General features: G+C 39.2%; 1 protein-coding gene across 2 annotated transcripts in view; it reads right to left on the bottom strand.

Moving 5' to 3' along the window:
- ACMSD (aminocarboxymuconate semialdehyde decarboxylase) overlaps window positions 1-21,104 on the bottom strand; it is a 36,321-nt gene extending 15,217 nt beyond the window's left edge. The window contains exons 1-3 of one of the 2 annotated variants that reach the window (XM_089523324.1): window positions 20,975-21,104; window positions 11,249-11,293; window positions 2,133-2,229 (exon numbers count right to left, since the gene is read on the bottom strand). In XM_089523324.1, the coding sequence (XP_089379450.1) occupies window positions 2,133-2,229; window positions 11,249-11,293; window positions 20,975-21,031 (199 nt within the window). In that variant the 5' untranslated portion in view covers window positions 21,032-21,104. Of the gene's footprint in view, window positions 1-2,132; window positions 2,230-11,248; window positions 11,294-20,974 lie in introns of those variants that run through there. The other variant, XM_089523325.1, reaches the window with a different exon arrangement.
- Window positions 21,105-26,119: the final 5,015 nt, after the last annotated feature.

Genomic DNA, 26,119 nt, shown 5'->3' on the forward strand with positions numbered 1-26,119 from the left:
ATGGGGGTGGAATGGTGAAATCAGCGGTTTTGCCATGTTGTGACAACAGTAGGACTGCAATTGAGTTTAATGGTGAATAGTTAATTAGAAAAAAACTTTTTGTAGAAATTCTGCGTTTAAAACATTGATAATTTGTAAGCTTCTATAAAACTGAGCATCCTAAAATATAAATAAGCAATAAATAACATATGTATTTTAACATTTAAATCAATCCTGTGCCTATAATCTGAGATTTCAATAGAACTGTAAAAGGTGGCAGTGGATATTAAGAAATAGGCACTGATGCTTCAGTTTCTACATATGGACAGCAGAGAAGTATGATAACAAATAGGTAAGTGTGACTATTTGGTGTCAGTTTCAATGGAATTTAATATCCTGAGATTAAAGGTGTGTCCTGCAGTCTGTTCAGTGTGCACATATGTTCACCGTGTTCTCAGTTTTGTGCCTGTTTAAATCAACTGTTGTCAATGAAGTGCCATTCTTTCTTAGGGTGTCACAGATCATTGTGGGTCCTCCCCTTTTTTCATATTAACTGGCCTACCTTAATATATTCTGAAAAATAATGAGGACTATTCTGGTAAAGAGTCATTTACAGCACAGGTGAGGAATCCTTGGCCTTCCAGATGTTTGGGATTTCAGTTTCCAGGTGAGGGTGGCCACTGTTAAGGGATTGCATGTAGCTCAGAATGTTTAGATTCTAGATGTTTTGAACTGCATCTCAGTCCCTCACCCAAGACTCTCTCCAGATGCCTCTTTTTTTTCCTGTACCTGCAAAGTTCACCTTTTAAACAGGGCACTCTTTAATATGTAACATATACACTAGTCTGTAAGTCTAAAAATTTATGGCCAAAAATTGACCCCAAAATCCTAGGTTGGCTTATTTACGGGTCAGTATGGTGATGTAATAGCAGCTCTTTCAGATTTCCCCATGCAGTTTCTTTCTCTCCTGAGCCAAGCAGATAGAATCCTTGGTCATTGATTGATTGATTGCTGTTTATTTAACAGTCCCTCACCTGCATGCTTTGCTGTCTCAGAGTGAGGGCTGAAACACTGAAGCCTTGTACTGATTGCTGCTTCCCTCTTGCTGCTCACATACACTGAAGGAGCCTCTAGGTTTTACACTCCACCTATCCACGGGTCATGTCAAAATCCAAAAGGAGGGCAACTAAAATGGTGAAGGGTCAGGAAACCATGTCCTATAAGGAATGACTTAGGCAGGTGGGGATGTTTAGCTTGGAGAAAGGAAGGTTAAGTGGTGATATCATAGCCCTGTTTAAATATTTGAGGGGATATCGTATTGAGGGAGCAAGCTTGTTTTCTGCTGATCCAGAGACTAGGACCTGGAACAATGAATGCAAGCTCCAGGAAAAGGGATTCCAGCTCAACATTAGGAGGAACTTCCTGACAGTAAGGGCTGTTCGACAGCGGAACACACTCCCTTGGAGTGTAGTGGAGTCTCCCTCCTTGGAGGTCTTTAAACAGAGGCTGGAAGGCCATCTGTCGGAGATGCTTTGATTGTGATTTCCTGTATGGCAGCGGGTTGGATTGGATGGCCATTGTGGTCTCTTCCAACTCTATGATTCTATGATTCCATAATTGTGGCCCCAAAACCTGTCCTTGACTTATACATGAGGTCAACTTATAGTCAAGTATATACAGTAATCATTTTTCCAAACCAGAAGTACAAAACCAGTACTTTTAATTTTGGGGTGGGGGTGTGGGGGGTGTGGGGGGTGTGGGGTGGGGTAATTTGTCAGTTGGTGTGGGCTGCAAGGAATTCCTAAGTGCAAAAAATGGGGCCTGTTGTCATTGCCCCAGCAGAGAGCAAGCAGTTGCCCCAACCTTTTTTAGGGTGTATCCACACTGCATAATTAGACACCACTTTAACTGCATCCCTCTATCCTACAGAATCCTGGGATTTGTAGTTTGGTGAGGTATTCAGTCTGATCTGGCAGAGAGCTCTGGTGCATCACCAAACTACAAATGCCAGGGTTCTGTAGGAGACAGATGTGATAATGGATGGCAGTTAAAGTGGTGTCAAACTACTTTAATTCTGCAGTGTATCTACTCCCTTAGAAGCTGCATGTCTCCTACTGGATCTGTGTTGTCATCCAGGTTCATATTGATGATACCTGATTGGTCCATCTGTTTGATTCGAACCTCTGGATCCCAACAGTTGTCTTGGATAACTCTGAAAACTTTCCCATCTTTCATCATTTTTGCTTCCTCCTGTAAGATGGTAAACATTCATTAGTACAAAGTCTTTTTTAAAAAACAATGATATGTTTTTTTAATCAATTTTTCATTTTTCAAAAAAGTATCTGGGATCTTTAGGCTCTTTGCTCACAATAAAGCTGCTTCGGGTCTCTTTGGAGGTATGCTGTTTAAATGATGCATGCACCCTAAGAGTCTGGAAGCTGCACCAAAGCTGCACTCCGGTGCTTAGGAATGGAGTATGGCTTTGGCGCGACCTCCAGACTCTTAGGACCCATGCATCATTTAAATAGCATACTTCCAAAGAGACCCGAAGCAGCTTTATTTTGGCAGTCTGTAACAGGCCATTGCCTTTGTTACTGGGAGCCAAATGCAGCTTATCCATCAGGGAAAACCACCCACCTGGAGTCAATAGGAAAAGGTCCACTCTGTTACTCAATCCACATCACATGTTAGTATCCTTCCAGTATCTCTGGCAGACTCCCTGAGCCTTATGTTCCAGATATGCTAAATTACAGCTCCAGTGGTGGGAGTTATAATCCATTATATCTAGAAGGTACCACTTCTTTCACAAGTGGTAAGATTATGTGAATACTTTTACTACTGCAGTGCATTAAAGGCATTATGCTGATTCAGAGCTGTGAATTCCTGCACTGGGAATTGACAAGGGCTTGGGATACCTTACAGTTCTATGAATTTAAGAAATACTAGCCAAGTAGATCATGCTTGGCTAGTTATTTCATATACTTGAATGAAAGTGTGTGCAAATTGATTAAAGTACTGCTTTGTTGTTGGCTTTGAGACCTGTCATTAAAAAAGAATTAGTCTTGTCTTGGCTCAGACGAAAATCTGAACAGGAGAGGCACCATTTTTCAAATACAAGACTCATCAGAGTAAGGGCTTTCCAGGTATCAGCCTAAATATTTGGTTTTCTTGAGCAGAGAACAGGACCCAGAACAATGGATGCAAGCTACAAGAAAAGAGATTCCACCTCAACATTAGGAGGAACTTCCTGACAGTAAGGGCTGTTCGACAGTGGAACACACTTCCCCGGAGTGTAGTGGAGTCTCCTTCCTTAGAGGTCTTTAAGCAGAGGCTGGATGGCCATCTGTCGGGGATGCTTTGATTGAGAGTTCCTGCATGGCAGGGGGGTTGGACTGGATGGCCCTTGTGGTCTCTTACAACTCTACGATTCTATGATTCTAATAGTGATGGAAAAAGCATATTTCTGCATGAGAGTGAAGTGTATTGAATTGTTGAATAACTGGAGCCAGTCACACCTGTGCTGGCCTGTAGCTTAAAACTTTTGGGTTTTTTATTCTTTTTTTAAACACTTTTGCAACACTCAAAAGTTTTTTTAAAAGATTAACGACTGTAGTTGCTTCTAAATTCTTTTAGATCTTAACTACCCAAAGTCTCCATTGTCCTATTTAGAGGCAGAAATGATAATTCTGGGCATGATAAAAAATCAACACATCATCAGCATAAAGTACAACCTTATGGTGTTGGTTGTTGATGCAAAGGCCAGTGATAACAGCATTATGCTGAATTATGTTAGACAAGGGCTCTATTGTGAGTGCAAATAGGAGGAGTGACAATGGGCATCCTTGTCTCGTGTCCCTGGAAAGTGCAAAAGGTGTTGAGTCGAGGTCATTGACCAATACTGTCGCCTCTGATTTCTCTCAGATAAGGTGAAGTGCTCCTATGAAGCCATCTCCAAAATCCATTCCTTGAAGGGCCCCAAAAAGAAATGGCCATTCCAACCTGTCAAAGGCTTTCAAAGCTTCAAGCAAAAGTAAGGCTAGAGGAGTCTTTGACTGATTGAAATGGTGGGTGCTATTGAGTACTCTGCAGATGTCTGCTAGGCATCTGCCTGCCATGTAGCCCACCTGGTCAGGATTAATACATTCTAAAATAAACTCATTTATTCTGGAGGCCATAATACAGGTAAATATTTTTGCATCTTGATTAAGGAGTGCAAAAGGATAGAAATATTCAATTTCTGGGCATTCTTTGGTTTTTGGGATTGGAATTATTCGAGTTCTATGCCAACTTGTCAGCACCGGAGCATTATTAAGAATTGAGTTAAAAAGTGCAATACGATGGGATGAAATTTCGTCAAATAACAATTTATAAAATTCACCTGAGAAGCCATCTGTTTCAGCTTAGATATTGTCTTTTTGAGTTCATCTGGGGGAATTGTTTAACAGTGATTTATGAAAATTTTTGAGCTTCTTCAGATTTAGAAATTATATAAACTGGTCCTTGTCCAAATTTTGTGGCAATTCAGACGTACAGTCAGCCCTTCTTATAAATGGGTTTTTTATACACAGATTCAAGCATCCACAGTTTGAAAATGTTTAAAAAAATTTCAAATATCAAACCTTGATTTTCTATTTTTTATAAGGGACACCATTTTGCTATATCATTATATTTAATGGGACATAAGCATCTACAGATTTTGTTATCCACAGGGGGATCTTGGAACCAAACCCCGGCGTATAACAAGGGTCCACTGTATATAGTGTAGAATGAAAGTTCTGAAATTCTTTCATAATTTTGTCAGGAGCTTTCACTATATTCCCTTCAGGGGAAGTGAGAATGGATATGGCTTTCCTCCCCACCTTACGCTTGATATCTCTAGCGAGGAGTTGAGCATTTTTGTTGTTAAATTCATAATAATAAGATTAATGTAATGTAAGGCAGTTTGAATCTTTCTATTGTCAAGAGCTGCCAGCTCTGCTTTTTTCCTCTGGAAACTGAATGAATACCTGTGAATCGAACAAATTTTAATGAGCTAATTATAGCTTTTCAATCTCTTGGAAGAGGCTTTGCCTCATGGCTCCCTTAAGTCTCTTTTGTGTTACCCTGCCCTTCAGGCCTCAGATGTCTCAGGTGATCTATTTTCAAGGTAAAATTGTTTTATTTCATCTTGAATCTGTTTTTTAAAACATTCATTTATGAGGAGATATGGATTGAATCTCCAGATATACATTTTTGGTACATCAGGTCCAAGCTGCCAGACTAATGTTGTGGAAGCATGATCTGAATAAATGATAGACTCTACCTGTACATCAGCAATGCTAGGAAGGGATAATTTTGGAATGATGAAGTAATCTATTATAGAATAGGTGTGGTGTGTGTTTGAATAAAAAGTGTAGTCTCTACAGGATGGATGTAGAGCTCTCCAGGGGTCTATAAGTCCATGTCTAGTCAGATACTGGTGATGTTTTCTTTTTCATCTTTCTGGGAGGATGTGATTTGTCTTCTGTGTAATCTAGGACTTCGTTTTCATCACTCCCTATAATGATATTGCCCTCTGCTATCTCTCCTAAGGTTTGTAGGAAAGAAGCCATAAAGGCATGTTGGTCATTGTTTGGAGAGTAAAATGTGGCCAGTGTGAAGATTTCATTGGCCAGAATACCTTTCAATCCTTGAGCTTGTTTGGAGGTTCTAGCAGGGGAGCGCAGCTATCGTATACCCTTGACCGAAGAACGGTACACTCCTTCTATCTGGGATGGTCGTCCTCTTCCACCGAGCGCGCAGCTTCGGGAGGGACGCACATGGAGCGGTGAGGGAGGAAGGGGACACCCACCTAGCCAGCCAGATCAGCCGAATCAACCCTGGCGATCAATGGGGTGACAGATGTCTCAGCCAGATCGCCCTCACATCCATACCTTTCAATATTAAGTAAAGACCCAAAGGTCCCGGATTACTTTGTCAACCTGAAAAGGACATGTTTTGTCAAACAATATCACAACACTGCTGGATTTGTTAGAATTTCCAGTTGTGTTCTGCGAGTCAAAGGGAGATCATGCTAGAATGTTTCCTATGCCCTTTCTGTGCATTTCTTGTAAAAAAGAAATGCTTGGTTTAAGTGTTTTCAAATAATTATTAACCCAGGTATATTGGGGGGGGGGAATCCAAGTCCTTTTACATTGAGAGAGACAATCTTAATTTTGTCCATATCTGAAATAATTAAACATTAAACTCTAAGTAAAAAATGCTTAGAAGAGACTTCAGAATTTGTCTCATATATAGTACAGTGCCCTTCAAATCCAGGCCTTCTTAAACACGAGGGTGTAGGAAGGGAATTCATAAGGCTCTAGTTTAAGAAATATACATCCCAATGCCCAAAAGTACAATTAACCATACCACAATACAAACAATAATTAACAGAAGCACACCAAGAGTAGCAGTACGTGGGGTGAGTCCCACCTCTCGATTCAGCCATTGATTGAGAGATTAAGTAACAATAGGCATGTTAAGATATTATCATATGGACATTCCAGGCAAGCCAGCCTAAGGTATTAAAGGAGCAAGAGCAGTATACGCACACACACAACAACACCATCCCAGCCCCAGGCACCCGAGGCAAGCCAACCGAGGCACCTGGGGGGGGGGGGGGGCGAAAGCCATGCGTGCACACACCAAGGATCTAGCAATTTCTAGAGAGAACATATTAATCAAATCCACAAATAATCAAATCCGCAAGAGTCAAAGTCGCAGATGTGGAGGGCTGACTATAAATACATTATCAAATATTATTTTCCTCCCCAAGGAAATCATTATGCAGACAGGCAGGGCAAACACAGCCTGGTGAGATCAAGCACCCCCTGAGGTGTCACCTGGTGTAGGCCATCACCCCCACACTCCCTGTAGTAATGCCCCTGAGTGGCTGAATCCGAAGATTGGCAAAACCTAGATGTGAGACACATTTAATGTATTTATTAATATAAATTCATTTAAGTGAGAGAGAAGCTTTGGTGCATCATTAAAGACACTCACAGACCTCATATGGCTTCACTACAGTATTTTGGGCTGAGTGTCATGCGGCTTTTACAGATGCTGGCACTTGGCTATATTTTCAAATAAAATCAGTCACTTGCCAGACAAGGCACTTGAGCTACATTGTTTTTTGCATCAAGGGTTTGACTAAGCTCTGTACACTCTTTTGCACCTTTACAACTATATGTTTTGCTCCATACCGGTGCTTAAAATCCATCATGAAATTTAAGAAAGGTCAGATCTAACCTTGAATATGTGATTAGCTTGATGCATTATTTATGAGTGATGAATATTTGAAAACCTCCATCTCCACCCCACCCTCTAAGTGTGACTATATTCTGGACAGCTCTAAGAATGACTTGGCAGCAGTGTCACAAATCAAGAAGATTGTTCCAAATATCACAGGCTATAATTACAGTGCTGCCATCTGATTCCTCTGGCAAATACCTCTCAAGAACTGAGTTTTCCAAACCACCAGGAGGAGAGAACTTAACCATACATTCCTAGAGAGTATAAATTATGAATATGAGCCCTCTGTTGTTTATTATACAGTAGGCACCAAGCTGTTTAGGAGAGATGGAAAGGTCTGGATAGAATCAAGCATCTTGTTTAAATATAGATGGTTGGGGATATTTTGGTAGGCACACCATGGTTCTTTTTCTAGCAAGTAGGTGTAGGGAATCATTGCGGCTAGAAAAGCTGTAATTTATCTAAAGGATCTTTTGACACTCGCATAAACAAACGCAGTCTGTAGCAAGTTAAATAATAGCCTTTCTAATGGCCTTGAGGAGTGTGCTGTGAAATAGAGTCTCCAATGAGCAATGTCCTAATTAAAGAATGGTGGCTGTTCCTACTCCATCTGCATTAATGGCAGGCAAACAGTGACAAGCCCTGTAAAGAACATGCAAGCAAACCTGCTTAGATCAATTAGCCTGCCAGAGGCAGAACTTCACTCATTGCAGAAGGTGTGGGCTGAAATTCCATATTTATACTGTCATCGATGTCAATGCTCCGGGCACAGAGATTGTTTCTAAAAACAAGAAGTTATTTTCCAGATCTGTAGTTAAATTCAATTTGGGGGCTGATTCGCAGAGGCTCCACAGTAATTATTAGACACATGGATTCAGAGAAAATTAGTTTTCCATTGCAAGCTATGACTGCCACACTGAACTCTTCATAAAAGTTAATTTAAGGCTTTCTGTCTTCAGGCTAAATCAATTTACTTTATAAGGCAAATAGTGGTCTGTAGTACAGCATGTTCCAACAGTAATGGGCATTCACTTTCATAAATCTTAGCAGAAAATAAGAAAGGATTATGCAAAACTGAACTGCATGGTGTACTTTGTTTTTTAAAGAAATATATATTTCAATATAATAATTTTTCATGCAATCAAACTACACTGAATGTGTTACCCCCTCCCTTATTTTAATGTTAAGTGGCAAGAACTGGTATTTACTGTAAGGAAAAAAAATCCCTTCAGGTGGTAAACTGTAGTTCTCGCCATGTAACAGTGCATTTAGATAAAATAATTACTAAATTAAACTGTAAAGCATCTTTACCAAGGCAAAAAGATGAATAATAGAAATGGGCGGCTGCAGGAGGGTATGTAAGCTTTCCTAAACCTTTCATGCCCACCAGTACTCCCCAGAACTGTTATTTTAATAATAATAATAATAATAATAATAATAATAATAAATTTTTATTTATGTTTCCCCACCTCTCCCGGTTGGATCAAAGCGGGGTTACAGACTAAATTAAAACAAATTAACATTTCACCTTGATGCCAAAATGCTAAGACTGTGACTCTATACCGTGAACAAAAGTTGTTGGCTGACATCTTAGACCAACGTTAGTGATAAGCAGTGTCCTCTATTGTTTTTGAGGGCAGCTGACTAGCTTATGAAAGAAGAATTGGACCATGTGGCTCATAGTACTTTCCTACAATATCCTATCCTCTGGCATCTGCAGAATGGCCCTCTCATTCTGCAGGTCTTTCTTCATTGTTATTTGCTTCTTAACATGTCCCTATCCATCTCCTTTCCATTGTCCCAGACAATAAATAAAGTTATTAAGCTTTATTTATATAGCGCTGTAGATTTACACAGGGCTGGGACTGGAAAAAGCAATTTTAACAAGTTTCTCAGGAGGGCCACAACTACTTTCCTCTGTGAACTACTTCAAAGATTTTGGTAAGTGCACATTTTTTCAGGAGCAGTTGTATTAGTACCCTTTACATGTAACAGCCCCCCGGAGTTCTGATATTATCCAATATATTATTATTATTATTATTATTATTATTAAACTTTATTTATATAGCATTGTAAATTTACACAGTGCTGTAATAGTGTCCTTTAGCACTTTAGTAGCAAAATATTCAACTACAGGTAAACTTCAGTTAATGTGGTAGATGCATTCCTGAGAATTATCTTTAAACAAAAAAACTGGTACCAGAACAAAACTTTTTTATACAATTTCAAAGTTGTGCTAATGCAGTTTAACAAAAATAAATAAATAAATAAATAAAGTTAAAAAAACAAAACCAAACAGGCTGTTTTGGAACAGTGAGGAGATACAAGGCTGCACAATGACTGACACAGGAGTAACGTACCACACCTGAGGACTAGTGCTATACAAGCATGATTGGGAGCCTATCAATGGCAAGATGCCATTTTCCCTATCAGTGGCAAGGTGTGAGCTAATCATTTTGCAAGGACAAGGCAGTGATGAGAGGGAGATGGCATCCTGTGATAGGTATCGCCAAAGAAGCTGTGATCCAATGTTTATGTTAGTTTAAAAGCCACATGTAATATAGTCCTTAGAGGTTTAGCAATAGTAATAACAAGTACATTTCTACACCGTTTACCAATGTACTAAGCGGTTTACAAAGTGTAAGCTAATTGCCCCCAACAAGCTGGGTACTCATTTTAGCGACTTATGGAAGGATGCCAGGCTGAGTTGACCCTGAGCCCCTGGCTGGTTTTGTGGTTTGTGAGTGAGTGGCTGCAGCACAGGCATTTAACCACTTTGCCACCAGTCAATTTAAAGTAAAATTGTAAAAGTTTAAAGACAAAATACCAGTGCTCTTTACAGAATTTGGAGGTGGTGGTGATAGGCACCCCAGAGATTAATTTCTGGGAGAATCTTAAAAGGACATTAATGGCCTTCTTCTATACATGATATCCTTGCTTTATGGATTATTCTCTGTTCACTGCATTTTGCCTAGGCAATGTGTGCCCCTCTGCAAATTATTTACATAGTAATTATTTACACTTTATTGGCACCAGTTTATATGCTATAGGATTTCCCATGAAATACTAATTATGTACTTCTGGGATACAGAAACAAGCAAATAAGGTAGGTTATTTGAGACCAGATTCATTTCACTTACTATGAGGGATTGACAGTTGATGAATTGAGATTAAGGCCTGAATCTTCAGTGAGCATTTTGTGAAGGTGCAACTCAACTTGCTGAAACTGGGAGATTATTTACAAAATCTCACAATCACTGCTTTCATGACTTTTATAAAATTAAATGATAAGGCACTCTAAAAGTGGCAGAAATAGTTTTAGAGTTTCTTCATTGCCCTCAAAATATAAACTCATTCATTTTCTGTCTTTGCACAAGATTGAGAAGTGAAGAGAACCTGCAATTTTTGTATATGCTTTCCTACCCATTGACTGCCTGTTTCTCTTATCCATCACCTATCTCTTTTCTGTCTTTCTCTGATTTATTGTTATGTTTCTTTATCACGTAATAACCTAATCACCAAATGACCTAGATTCTCTAGGTGATGCAGAGCTGAACAATATAAGGCAATTTAAAGTAAAACTGTAAAACTGTAAAGACTAAATACTGTATACTAAAAACACACACCTAAAAATCCCACAAAACAGAAGTCAGGACCACAGTTACACAACCAGTGTCTATGAATACATGACATATATTGCCTTCAAACTTGCATTTTAAAATATAGCAGTGGAAACAAAATTATGGTTTCACATTTCTGTCATACTGTCACATATTGATCAAGCTTTAAGGCTAGGGTAGGGAACCGTAAGTGTAGGTCGATACCCTCCACAGCTTTCCATGATCCAAATGACAACAGAAGGCCACACTACACCTCCTGATATCACTGGGTTCCCAGCCAAAGCATTGAGTGGAACCTCTCCATCTGCCATTTTGGCCAAAAACCTGGCTTTTGTCTTCCCCTTCCTTGCAAAACATATTAAGAACAAACTGATTACCTGATTGTGTTGCTCCAGCTGAATCCATCCCCCATAACCATATCTCTACAAGAAAAAGTATAGACACAATAATTAATTAAACACCCATAGAAACAGTAATTAAGATTACCATGTAAAGAACCAGATTGAGAAAAAAAAATAAGGCTGCCATTTTAGGGATAACCCTGAGATAGATGGGAATTCCTCTAATGTTCAGATTCAAATGAGTAGCATTTTTGTATTTGCAAGCCTTCAGTTACAGTGGGACCTCCGCATTCTTTGGGGTTAGATGTGAAGCACCCCTGTGAAAGTGGAAAACATAAATTAAAAAGAGAATATAGTAATCAAATTAGTAAATAATCAAATCCACAAAAGTCAAAGCTGCAAATGAGGAGGGTCAACTGTATATTGAAACTAGACTAATTCCTGCCTAAAAGTTTTTAATCTTAATGTCCTGCTCATAGAGTCCCTCTTATGAATTAATTTAGCTAAGTCTGCGTCATGGAACTAAGATGTTGGACTAGTTAAACACAGGGCTCCTGAGAATGGGCACTGAGACTGTTCCACCCATCGCAAATTAAACAATAAACATTTTAGCCACTTTCTGGTCTGTTGAGATACCAAAATGCATTTTGTAATATATTGTTGTTGCTGTTGTTTTTAATTGTTCAGGAATCACATCCACTGACACCATATGACTGCCCAATATCAAAACTGCAGCAGGAGAAATGTATCACACCTAAGGAGTAATGGGAAAGCAGAAGAATTGGGAGCTTATTGACAAGTTGTCCTGTCAATTAAAAGAGAATCCGCTGTACCAACAGTTTGAAGGCAAAGCAGCGACAGAGATGACGTTGTACAATAAACAGGGTCAAAGATGCATCAATTGACATCTTTAGACAGCTTTAACAAGGCTGTCAAGACGGATCTCTTCCGGCAGGCCTTTCCGGGATAGAATCATAGAATCATAGAGTTGGAAGAGACTGCAAGGGCCATCCAGTCCAACCCCCTGCCATGCATAGATAACCCCGGCCTCAGGAATCCCTCTTCTCATGAGAGTCCCCAAGGTCCTCCCTGGAAATGCTACCGTAGTTTACTGTTTGTTTTGTTTTGTTTTGTTTTGTTTTTGTCTTGTAATAATATGTATGTGTTAATATTGTTTAATGTGTTGGTTTTAATTATAATTGATTTAATAATTTTTTAAGCAGGGGAGGGAATTTTGATGTACAATTGCTGTTAGCTGCCCCGATTGACCTCAAAGGGGCGGGATAATAAATTATTATTATTATCATCATCATCATCATCATATTAACAGACCTGTTTACTTTCTACAATGACATTTCCAAGGAGATATAAGCCTCACCAATGAGATCTGCAATTTAAGCTTGCATTTATGTTCCAATGACCAGTCACAGAACAAAAGACACTAAATGCAAATATGTAGGTGAAGACATACAGTACTATCACAAAGAGACGTCATTCACCATTTGAGCAGCAACTCTATAAATAATTGCTAAATGTATGTAATCTGGTGTGCCCTTAACTTATTCTGGATGCAACTCATGAATGTACAACAGAATCAACAAAAGGCCACCATGCCTTTTCTCCAATGTTGTTAGCAAAGGCAACAGCAACCACTTATTCTATTTCTTTCTTCAATACGGGGCCTTTCACACTATTCAATGATAACACAGTTATTTCAGTTTAACTCTTCTGAATCCATCCAATGGAATTCTGGGATTTCCAGTTTAGGGATTTCCAGAGACCTCTAGTGCAGTTGTTTTCAGCTGTTGGTCCTCCAGATCTTATGGACATCAGATCCCACAACCCCAGCCAGTATAGCCAATGGTCAGGAATTATGGGACCTGAAGTTCCAAACATCTGGAATACTTATGTTTAAGAACTTCTGCAAGTCCAATACTTTACACTTGTAAAAGCCCCAGGATTGATAGGATGTAGCCATGGCAGTTAAATTAGAATCATAGTGCTATAATTGTGTAGTGTGAAATGACCGATGTCATGAAAGGGTAGGGAGAGGGCAATGCTGTTATTAACCGTTGTTTTTTGGCCCTGTACTGAAGAGTCAAAGTGGACATGATGGAGATAGGTTCATCCATCTCCACATTTTTTTCTGACTGAGTGCAAGCAAATGGGAGCAATTTGGCTGAGATAGGTACAAATAACTATGGTGTTGGAAAAGCAAAGCAAAATGCATGTGGATCAAAGACACTGAAATAATCTGGGGCACAAGAGGACTAAACTTTTTCCTATTCTTACCATCACTTCTTAGAGCTGTAGCGGAAGAAATATACAGACATTCCTTTGCACCTGTTTTTCCCCCACAAATGAAATTCTGGAGGACTGCTTTCCATTAGGGAACAGGTGAAGGTGTTAACTACTCCTTACCTTGTGGCCCTGATCCAAATTGGGTCTCTTCCCATACTCCCTTTTAATATAGGGGTGGGGAAAATGCAGTTTTCCCGAAGCTGTTGGCCTGCAACTCACATCAGTCCTGCCCAACATAGATAATGGTGAGGAGTTCTGGCAGCTGAAGTCCCTGTTTTAATATCATATCCAGACTGCAGAGTTTTGAAAAAAAAATGCTTGGATGTTTTTGGATAACTTTTCCATGATGTCTGGGGAATTCTAGGCGTTATAATCCAAAAGTAACTTTTCTAAGCTTTGCATTTGGCTCAAGGACCTGTGGAGTAGACCTCTAACGTCTAACTACTTGCCAATCACAGAATTAAAGAAATGGGAGGGTGAGATCCACCAGTTTGAAACACAGGAGAGTTGTAATCATGCTGCAAGGGGTGGGCATCCACATTTTACAAGAAAAGGACTCTGAAAAGGGAGGAGGGGAGAATTCTTCCCCACTTACTTCTTGGTCAGGGAAAGTAAGTACAGGTGTGTTTGTGTGAAAGAAGAAATATATTTTGCACATTTAATCCATGTGTCATTTACTTTTTAGAAGCTGGCCCCATATCATCTTTTCAAGTGATCGGGGCAATACACAGATGTTCTGCTGTCATAATGATCCAGGGTAGTGGAACTAGCTGCCTTTATATAGAATATTTGCAATAGCACCAGAACTGCTGTGAAGAGAATGCAATGCACCAGTTTCTGTTACTGTTTAAGGTAACATCTATTTCTTAAAATTTACTGAGTGACTCTTTAATACAGTTCCTCATGTTTTGGTGACCTTAACCGATGGTCTCAGTTCCTAAGAGTATCGGAAATATGTGTTTTCTGATGGTTCATTTGACCCCCAAAGGGGTCGCAACCCACAGATTGAGAACCACTGCACTAGAACAAACTGTTAGAGAGCAGTCCAATGCCTTTCAAGCTTTGTGATGGCAGAATATGAAACAATATCCCATAAAAACTACCAAAGAACTCCCAGCAGACTAACATGACTAACCCTCTGCAACCTTACACCCTTTTACTCATTGGTATGTTTCATTGAGTTTAGTGAGTTGGACTCCAAAGCAGAAGTGCACAGAATTGTCTTTATTAAGTAAATTTGTTATTGTTATATGGGTCCACAGTCTACCAACTGTTATCAGCTGAAGTTTTGGATCATCAGTGATTTGGATATTACTCAAGAATCTAGGAATCAGTGAGGTATTATCAGCTAATGTTGCATTTATTATTATTATTATTATTATTATTATTATATAAAAAAGTTGCATTCACAATGCAAAAATGATGCAGTTTGACAGCACTTTAGATGCCATGACTCAATGCTATGGAATTCTGAGGATTGTATTTTTTGTGGCAACAGAGCTCTCTGACAGAACAGGCTAAATGTCTCACAAAACTACAATTCCCAGAATCCCATAGCATTGAGCCATGGTACTTAAAGTGATGTCAAACTGGATTATTTCTGCAGTGTAGATGCAGCCAAAGTTTCTCCTGAGCTATAATTAGTTAATCATTATTGTAGATGTGTATTGATTTTCTTTTGCAGCTTCTATGATACAGCAGCAGGGCTGAAGGTCACATTCTCCTATTAATATTTAAAGAACATAGAAAGGCTTTGAATACACTACTGAAATGTCCATTAATTCTCCCAGAGTTTAAAAACTCTTCTAACAAGAGATACAAAAACACAGGAGGAATAAGCACAGTTTTATTTTATTTCAAAGATTCTTAAGTTAGAAATAGCTCATGGTGATAGGTATGGAAATACTCTGATTTACATATAGACTCACAATTACACATACACAAATGCAAATCAGCAGAAAGAATCTGGCACATCTCCTGTTGTGTGAATTTTCTGTTGACGTCAACCTGTATTTTGCTTGGACAAGAGAAGCGCAGCGAACTAGTTTTAGCCAAGTGACGTGTTCATGCACACATCAATGCTATGATTTAAGATTGGGTCAATGTGTTCTTAAAAATTACTCTTGCAAAACAGTTGCATAAGATGTAACTATTACACAATGAAGTAAAACATTCCTATTATTTCATGTTCAAGTCTAACTGTAGTGTGGAAGTTTTGCAGAAGAAGACAGAGATCATATATGAAGCCCTAAATAGTGAAAAATGTAAAATGTAAAAATAATAATAATAATAATCCATCAAAGCATTGGCTTGTATGTGTTCATGACAGAAACAAAACAAAAGAAAAAAACATTAGGAGCCTTAGATCTGTGAAGGTGTTGCACAATAACATCCATAGACCCAAGATCTCATGCCCTAAGCAATGCAAATGTTTTGCGTGGCACAATAACCTTATGGCAAGTGTGGGACAGTGGATGCAGGTATGATGCCAAATCTTGGTGGTGTTTCTGTGGCTGCATTTGTACTGTAGAAATAATGCACTTTGGCACAGCTTTAACTGTCATGGCTCCATCCCTTGGAATCTTGGGATTTGTAATGTGTTGTGACACCAGACCTCTCTGACAGTGAAGGCTAAATATCTCACAAAAAGACGAATCCTAGAATTCTATAGCATTTGGCAGTTAAAGTGGTGCCAAACTGCATTATTTCTGCAGTGCAGATGCTGCCTGTGATTAGGAAAGTGAGGCAACTGATTCTCAGGTAGCAGATGCTGAACAGTAATTAGTGAAAAAGATTTTTCTTTTTACCCTTTAGGATTCATGAATGGAGTCTGACAGTAGATTGAACTCATCAGTTGGTTTAACAACGCAGTGCCAGGTGGACTCTGGGTTAGAAGCCCAGGGTTTCACACCAAACAAGTTATTACACCAACTTTATATAGGATTATTTCAAAAACATGCAGTGGCAGCAACTAAAGTCTGTGATATATGAACAAACTCACCAACTAGCAGCAAGCCCTATTTCCAAATTGCATGCCACAGTTCTTCTGTGTGTCCTGTTCTAGTGTTCTGGCTGTTATCAGCAGAACATGCCAAGATGTTTTGTACATGCTTAACTTAACTTGAAATCATTAGGTACAATATTTTCTATTTCTAAGCAAAGTGTTTCTTTCAACATGGCTCTATCTCATTTAGGAAGCAAAAACTGGGGAGCACCCAATAAAAGGTGCACAAGAAATCAGAGATATGGCTCAAGTTGCTCAGTTAATGGACACTGTATTGGTTTTAAAATACCCCAACATTTCAGTATGCATTGCTCTCAAGGTTTTTTTTTAAGGGGATAGTCATAATGTAATTTCAGAAATGTCTGGAGCTGAAACTTGCACACCATTTACTGGACAAAAAATTGTTTCTTTTAAGAATTTACTTCATTTAGGCCTTATGGTTAATTTTTAATTTTTCCCCTGGAGGAGCACAAGCAAGGTGCTGAAGGCACAGCTGTTCATGTCATACTAACTGCTCCACATCCCCTTGGGGCAATGAAAGATGCCAGCCCATTACTAGTGTGATGTGTGTGCATTGTTTGCCTTTAAGTTGTTTCTGACTTATGGTGACCTTATCACAGGGTTTTCTTGACAAGTTTCATCAGAGGGGGTTTGCCGTTGCATTACTAGTATTGAAGTAACGTTCAGCTGTCAGTATGTGAAACAGAAGGGACACCATTTTGTTCTGGACTAGCTTCTGAACTAACACTGTTTCTGATTGGATTTGCCAGAAAATATTACACACCCTACTTTATGTAAATTCTATTTATTTAATGGATCACCTCTAGTTAGGGACCTCTAGCTAGCGATTTGGTGGCTCAGTGGTTAAGACACTGCCAATTGCAAGATCAGCAACTCAGCAGTTTGAGACCTAAGCGCTGCAGGGTAGGGTGAGTGCTTGTCACTAGTCCCAGCTTCTGCCAGCCTAGCAGTTCAAAAGCATATACAAATGCAAGTAGATAAATAGGTACTACTTTTGTGAGAAGGAAACAGCATTCTGTGTGGTCATGCTGGCCATATGATCACACAGTTGTCTTTTACAACGCTGGCTCTTTGGCTTAGTAATGGAGATGAGCACCACCCTCTACAGTCGGACATGACTTGACAACCTTGTCATAGGGGAAACATTACCTTTTATACATCTACTTGGGACTAGCAATTGCATTTAGGTTCCCCCCACCACTCAGTAAGCTGTTCTGTTATCATTTGGCTGTTTTAGGGATCCCCTCCAGTTATTTTTTCCCTGTTCTTTGTCCTTTTTTAGATCTCAGGATTAACTTGAAAACCTCTCTCTTGTGCCTGAGCCCTTGATTTATCTATGTAACGTGAAGAACAGAAACCAGAATTAAAGGCAACGAAACTGGAGGTGCTATTTAGCCATTGTGGTAAAAGCCCTTAAACATTTTACCTGACAATGTCTTTTTAAAAGGCATCTAGCCCATGACCATCATAACATCTTGTGTCAGAAAAGTTGTCACCCTTTATTTATAATGTGTCCTTGACTGAATGAAATGTAATGTCTCAGTGCATTGTTATGTTTTGCTGGCAACTCTTTCTTGGGCAAAGTGAGTAGTTTTTTCAGTCATCTCATATGAATCAGCTAGATCCATAGCTTCCTGCTCCCACAATCTAGGTGCTGCCAATATAAAAATATTCCAAAAATGGATCTGACACAATTAGAAGGGGAAGTGAAGAGGGATGCAACTCGTTTCTACTGCCTCCTGAGGGTCTGTTATTTTGAAGTTGTATCCGCACTGCAGAAATAATCCAGTGTAATTTCACTTTAACTTCCATGGCTCTGACAGAGAGAAGGTTACATATCTGACAGAGAAGGCTAAATATTTCACAAAACTACAAATCTCAAAATTACATAGCATTGAGCCATGGCTGTTAAAGCAGGGTCAAACTACATTATTTCTGCATTACGGATGCAGGGTGAATTGATGAGAATGAGAAAGTTGATTTCCCCTCCATCAGCTAGTATCCTAATCCTTAGCTAGGAATTGCAACTGGCTCTCCTGTAGTTTAAAAAACACATGGAATACATGACAGGAAGACAGTGTGTGGTTCAAATGGGGACTGTGAAGGGGTTGGGATTCTCTCCCACTGAGCTGTTTTCCTGAGGAAGGTGGAATTACTGCAGTTGTGAACAGGAATTGTGTTTATCTTATATACATTTGAGCACTGTCAAAAAGTGTAACCATTTCTATTTTCTTTTGCTTTTTATAGTTGGGTTGCCCAACTCCTCTCTTTACTTGTATTTGTTAACTGATCATCAAGGTAGATAGAATGTTATTTTGACCATGCACAGCTTTAAAAAATGGCTGGCTGTGATGTGTGTGTGTGTGGCGGGGGGGGGGGGGAGGTGATTAAAGGGTACAACTGAGGGAAGAGACCATCAGTCTTTTGCCCCTGGTGTGGTACTGATCAAAATGATCAGAATGGGAAGAAATGTCTCATTCATACCAAGAAATAGGTTGCTTGCTTTTGTGGCAGCTTTTTATATTTTAGCCAGCCACATGCCTAGCTTAGACTCTGCAACTCCAGGGCCACATTTTTGCCCCGGAAGTTTCTAGTATGATAAATCTGTCAGACCTAAATCCAATTGCTGGACCCAACAAGAAGAGACTCATTGACTTAATGAAATTTATATTGACTTGTTGTTCTGTGTTTGCAAGTCATTTCTGATTTATGATAACCCCAAGGCAACTCTGTCACAGGGTTTTCTTCACAGAATTTGTTCAGAGGGTGTTTACCTTTGCCTTCCTCTGAGGCTGAGAGAGTGTGATTTGCCCAACATCATCAGGTAGCTTTCCAAGACCAAGTGGGGATTCGAATCTTGGTCTCCCAGTGTCTTAGTTCAACACTCAAACTACTACACCATGCTGTTACTCTGTATTGACTTAGGCTGCATCTGCACTGCAGAACTAATGCAGTTTAACACCACTTTAACTGGCATGTCTCAATGCTATGGAATTCTGGGATTTGCAGTTTTGTGAGGTATTTAGCCTTCTCTGTTAGAGAGCTCTGGTGCCACAACAAACTACAAAACCCAGAATTCCATAGCACTGAGCCATGGCAATTAAAGAGCTGTCAGATTGCATTAGTTTTGCAATACACACACAGCCTGAATGGTAACTTATCATTAAGCGATCGATTCAGTAAGTCTGTTTTGCTTGGGAGAAGTAACTGGCCTGAGGCCCTAGTCTTCAGGATGATACCATTTTGGTGCCATACACATTTTCAAGTATATACTGTATTTTGAATTAAATATATACACATATTTCCAATGGAAAAAAAGGAAGTATAACAATTTCCTATCACAAAAACTATAGTTGTATTCCTATAACTGTGTGTACAGGAGAAAAGAGCCGAATGAATCTGTTATTTTAAGTTAGACTCCTAAAATAATATTAGTATATTATAATACTAATACTCTAAACAAGTACTTTAGGGCTTCATTTACAGAATCAATCATTTGAAAGAAAAAAATACAAAATTTGTTCTCATGACATTATAATTTTTCCCTTCAAATCTACCAGATGGTGAGGTTTAAAGATGAGAACTAAGAAAATGCAGTAGATCCCACGACTAAGTGAAATGTCATTTCCTGCAGTTTCCTGATTGCTGCCAGAAACCTTTGTAGCATAATTCAATATAAACAGCACTCAAATGCTCAAACCATTGTCTAACCTAATATTCTTTATGCCTTTGAATCATTTCGGATCAATTAAATAGTTCAAGGTAATGTTGGTACTTCTGAATAAATATGTTTAGAATTACACCACAGCCCAAGAAGGTAAAGTGCTCATTATTTTTTATTTTGATTGAGACTGTTAAAAGACAGTTCTTCTATCCATGTTCAGTAAAGAGATATTCTTTAAGTAAAAAGAGATATTCAAAGCTGGGAGGAACAGAACAAATGTCCCTGAACACCACAAAACTTTGTCCTCTGTTAGTTTCTCTTCCTGGCAGTAATGGAACGGAAGGTTTGTCATTTTGCATTAATTATAAGCTTTTAAAAAAGGTGTTTTTCTGAAAACAAGTAAAAAACAACTACATCAGACCACTTGCTTCACTGAGCGACCATTAGAACGTTGTTGTTGAATATATTCAAATTAACGTACAGTAATTGTTCAAAATGCACTCTGGCATTGCATGACACTGCCTGGGGTATTTTGAAATGAAGGTCAGTCTTTTTGCTCTTATTGAGTGGGAGCTCAACTTTAAAAAGAGGGAGAGAGATTGAGACAGAGAGAAAGAGAGAGAGATACCACACTACATGCCATCCAATCCAGGAGGGAGTTCTCAAAGCCCATAAATATCAGAGAGAAAGCTCAGTTGAAAACATTGAAAGCTATAAGAAGTTCACTTGCTTCCCTCTTGCTTTTGTACCAGATATCCAATGCAACTGTTACCTGTTTTAGATCAGGCCACTCCTTAGGCAGAATGTGACTATGAATGTCGATTTTCATCTCTGAAGTTCACCTGAGGATTTGTTTTTAATAAAGACTCCCCCCTTCCATTACACTTTGATTGTGCCTATATATTGTCCGTTGTCCATGAAGTGGTAGTTTTTCATTAACTTAAACTGCTGTTCAAGTCCTCCCACTGGCCTGCCAAGATGCCTGGTTACCAATCAGCAGGCCAGCATGATATAGGAGTTCCACCGTTCAGAAGGCAGTGGCATGCATATAATTTGCAATTTGATTCTCCATGTTATTGAACTGTACAAGAGCGAAAGTATAAACTACAGGAGAGGAATTTGCCTGAGAGGTTTAAACAGCTAACCTGATAGCCATTTTCTGTCCTAGGAAGTAATAATTTGGATTACAAACATTTTCAGAACCCAGATTTAATTTTGCAAAATGGATTAGGTATTTCTATCCATTTTGTTTCTAATAAAGTAACCAGCTGTGAGAGATTTTTTCCCCACATAACTGGATAATTAGGTTTAATTACATCAACCTTTGGAATCCTATCCAGTTCTGTATGGTAATATGAATTAGTTTTCAAATAATGCACCTTTGCTATTAATTAATATTTTTCATAATGTCATACAGTGGGCCCTTGATATCCACTGGGGTTTGGTTCCAGGACAGCCCATGGATACCAAAATCTATGGATGCTCAAGTCTCATTAAATACAATGGCATAATGAAATGGTATCTCACTGGCAAAATCAAGGTTTGCAATTTCTTTGAATATTTGCAAGCCTTGAATGCTTGAATCTATGGATAAAGAATCTGAAGGGCTGACTGTCCAATAATTCTCTGTGGTACTTTTGCTCCTGGGGCAATCTGCACTGGGCTTGTAGCAGAGGAAAGGGGTCAGTTTCTCGATCTCCCCTAATCATGGTCCCAAGCCAGATCACCCTTCTTGGCTGCTATTCAGTAACTTAAAACCAACCACACAAGGGTCAGACATGCACTTAACACATCTGATTTGGTCTTCTATTCAGCTTTAAGGATGGGAAATCGTTGGGAGAAATGGAATTAAGAAATCAATAGAAAAATGACTGGAAACTGCAATAATATTAGCTCAGACTTGTCACTGAGGAAGATAAAGCAGTTGAGAGAGTCATAAAAAGAATCTCTCTACAGAGGAAAGGCTATGTAAATATTGTTGCTATGGAGAAAAATCCAACAGTCTTAGTATTGTACTATGATGGCAGCTTGGTTCCGTGTAATAAGGAGAGTGAATGTCCACCCGAGAACAGTTTAAACTTGAGCAAAATATAATAAAATCTGGATTGATGTGCTTGTGAAAAAACCCTCCGGGGCACTGACTGATAATTACCTCAGGCCAAGGATTTATTTGTTTAAGCAGCTGATATTTTAAAACCAAGGACACAGTTACTGGTCATGTAATGTTGGCCTTGGTGGCATAGCCATGAAGGTTTGTGAAAGTTTTCCTGGTGTACTTTCCTAAATTAAAAAAAAAAAAAGTCCTCTTTGTATATACAATGCTGTAGCAAAAGGGAGGCAAATGGGACTGGTGCCTCTTCAAATAACAATTGTGCCTGAATTCATGCTTCCCTAGATTAAAGTTTCTTTAAACCCTCTGATTCTCAATATTTCAGTAGCTTAAAATCTCAGTGTTTACAAGTATGGTTTAGGCATCTAAAAAGGTGGGAGAAAAGGTGGGAGAATAGAAAACAAGCAATAAATGTATGAACAATTTTACATGTCTCATTTTTGCATAAACAAAGAAGAACAGTCAACATTTCTAAATTGCTGAGTCAAAATAGTGCTGCCTCTACAATTGTTGCTGTGGAGAATAGAAGTTGTGGAGAATAGAAGTTGTTGCATCCAAAGCGTAATAGTGGCTCAGTCCCTCTCTAACAGCAAAACCAGAAATTCATGCTTAATTTAATCAGAAGTTAATGACAGAACTAGCCAAAATTGGCTGTTCTGAAGAGGAATCAAGATTGGCAGTCTTCTTAAATACAGATGCAGTGGGTTTTATGCAAGAGTTGTGTTTACTTTTTCGTTTTTCAAAACACACTCATATTTATCCATCCTGGCTTTTTGTTATGACCATGATATGGAGGCAGCACTAAGTAAGAAAGTTCATACTGTAATTTCTGAAGGGCAAGTACAGAGTTTGAAGTGTAAGGAAGTGCTCAAATTTTGTGGGAGGAAGGTGGGAGGGTAAGAGATAACGCTTTGTTTCTTTTTACTGCCCCCAACAGCTCACTGTTTTTGTTCCCTTTTCTTTGGCAGTTTCCATGCAAATGACACATATATTAGAAATGCCCATACATAGGCAAGAAAACTGCAATGTTTCAGGATAATGGCTTGTGGCATAGTGGTTTGAACATAGGACTAGGACTTTGGAGATGGGGGTTTGATTCCTTGTTTGGCCATGAAAAACCACTAGGTGACCTTGGGCACGTTACACACTCTCAACCACAGAAAATCTCATGATAAGTTCACCTTAGGGTCACCGTAAGTTGGAGTCAGGGATGACTTGAAGGCACACAACAACAAAACAACATAGTTGCTTGGAAGTCATGATCGAAGAGTTTAAGAGCTTTGTTTGCTGTCTGCTGAATTGGTACCAGAACCCCAGGTAGTACATATGTACAATTTGCCAACCATGTGCTGGTGCAGCCCATTGAGGGTGCACAGGGGTGAAAACTGACCCTCACACTCCAAGCAGTTGTTCACCCCTTGACAATGTGGGGAAAATATAGAGCACTGGTAGAATTTCTTTGTCACCCCTACTACAGAAATGTTTTTACCAACAAGAAAAAAGAAGGTAAATTAATGACACAATTTGCCATTTTCCCTTGTCATATTTTATAGTGGCATTGGGCATGGGTCAAAATTATTTGTTTCTGTTTTTTTTTCTTGCAGTGACCGAGACTATGATGTTAATATTTTCCAATGTTTGATGTTCACTTCTGTCAAGTTTGAGGTCATGGTAAAATGTACAGTATTTACAGTTAATGGATAATGCCATCTAGTGGCAAGACCCATAAGTAAGTATATGAGGCTGCACTGATATTTAAATGATATAACTTTACCTTTAGATCAGGCCCTAAATATTCTAAAGGCACCAAATCCTGTCTGATCTTGGAAGCTAAGCAGGGTCAGCCCTAGTTAGTATGTGGACAGCCAATGAATACCAGGTGCTGTAGGCTATATTTCAGAGGAAGGAATTGGCAAAACCACTTCCTCGGTATTCTTTGCCTAAGAGAACTCTTGAAATCGATGGGCTAAGGCAACAGGTGAAGTCACATGCACACACACACCTCTAAAATACAGTCATCTTAACAAATGGAGTGACAACACAAGAAGTACTTCAGATAGGTTCTTTGTTGAATGTGGTTGGAACAAGGCTGGTTGGTTAGGCGTCATTGTCATTCTGCTACTTTTTTGGGTTAACACAACTGTTTTTTGTGAGGTTTTTTGTTGTTGCTTAGTATTCTTTTTCAGTATGTCTTAATACTTGCTAACTGGCTACACTATACTTGCTAAAATGCTGTGAAAAGTAGTTAATTGATTAATGGAAATGTCATCAGTACTCAGATAAGTTGGCTGCAATTCATATTTCAGATAGAAATAACCAAGGATAAAAATATTCCTTGTTTTCCTCCCATAGGTTCTGGTTGAGGAAAGTCTTTTAAAAATTATGTCAGCATTGTAGAAATATGTTTAGTTCCTGCTGTCAAACTAAAATCTCAGTAAATTTCTGTTATGTTTATTCCCCTTCTTCAAGCAGTGAGACATTTCAGGGACAGAGTTCTTACCCAAGTTTGTTTCTCATTGGGAGGAAATCTTTCAAAGGTTTTGCAGTATTTGTGCCTATTTACAAATGTGCTGGCTGAGAAAAAGTAGAGGAACAGCTTAAATACTTCAGCAGGCTGTTGACATCCACTGTTCTGATATCAGTTCTCTAGGGAGACAGATGACTATTTTGAAAGGCAATTAGGATTATCCGTGCTATCATTTTTCCAATTTCTATGTATGGTTGTGAAAGCTGGACAGTGAAGAAAGCTGATAGGAAAAAAATAAACTCATTTCAGATGTGGTGCTGGAGAATCATTTTGTGGCTACTACGGACTGCTAAAAGGACAAATAAATGGGACCTAGAGTACTGTATTTTCTGGCATATAAGACTACTTTTTAACCCAGGAAAATCTTCTCAAAAGTTGGGGGTCGTCTTATACACCGGGTGTCATCTTATAGGGCAGGTGCTGAAACTTCTGAGCCGGACTGGAGAATCTGCGGTCGCCACATATGGTGGGGGGAGCTCAAAAATGGCCGCGGCCACATCCCCACCATATGCAACGATCGTATGAAAGCGGCCACCGCTCTGATAGTCTTGGAGACAGGGAGGGCTGGGCAGGCAGGGAGAGCTGACCAATCCAAGCAGGCTTTGTATACAACAAGGTTTCCTGCTAAGTACCTACATGTCATTTGAATTAAAATTACTATATTGAAATCAAATCTGATTTTTTAAAAAAAATTTTATTTGGTGTGCGTTGAAAGAGGGGTAGTCTTATACGGTGAGTATATCCCAAACTCTATATTTTAACTGGAAAAGTTGGGGGTTGTCTTATACTCCCAGTCGTCTTATACGCCGGAAAATACAGTATATCAAATCTGAACTCTCCCTAGAAGCCAAGATGACTAAACTGAGGCTATCATACTTGGGCCATATCATGGGAAAACATGATTCACTAGAAAAGACAATAATGCTTGGTAAGGCAGAAGGTGGTAGAAAAAGAGGAAGACTGTATTCCAGATGGATCAACTCAATCAAGGGAGCCACAGCTCTGAGTCTGCAAGAGCTGAACAGGGCTGTTGACAATAGGGTGACTTGGAGGTCTGGCTCATATGGTTGTCATAAGTCAAAGTTGACTTGTGTGATGTCCTGCCAGGACTATTTGAATCTCTCCCTGCATTTTCTTTCGTGTTGGTTCAGGCCATAGAATATTTTAGTGTAGGAAAGTTCATTGTATTAGTTGTATTTGGGAGGAGCTGTAGGATCCCCTGCATTTTTCCAGGTTTGGTTTGCCCTTTCCCAGCATGCTCTGCCTTAGCTAGAGGCTTT

This window comes from Sceloporus occidentalis, unplaced genomic scaffold, assembly GCF_023333645.1.
Source record: "Sceloporus occidentalis isolate IW3139 unplaced genomic scaffold, rSceOcc1.0.p SCAF_4, whole genome shotgun sequence".
NCBI classification, from domain to species: domain Eukaryota; kingdom Metazoa; phylum Chordata; class Lepidosauria; order Squamata; family Phrynosomatidae; genus Sceloporus; species Sceloporus occidentalis.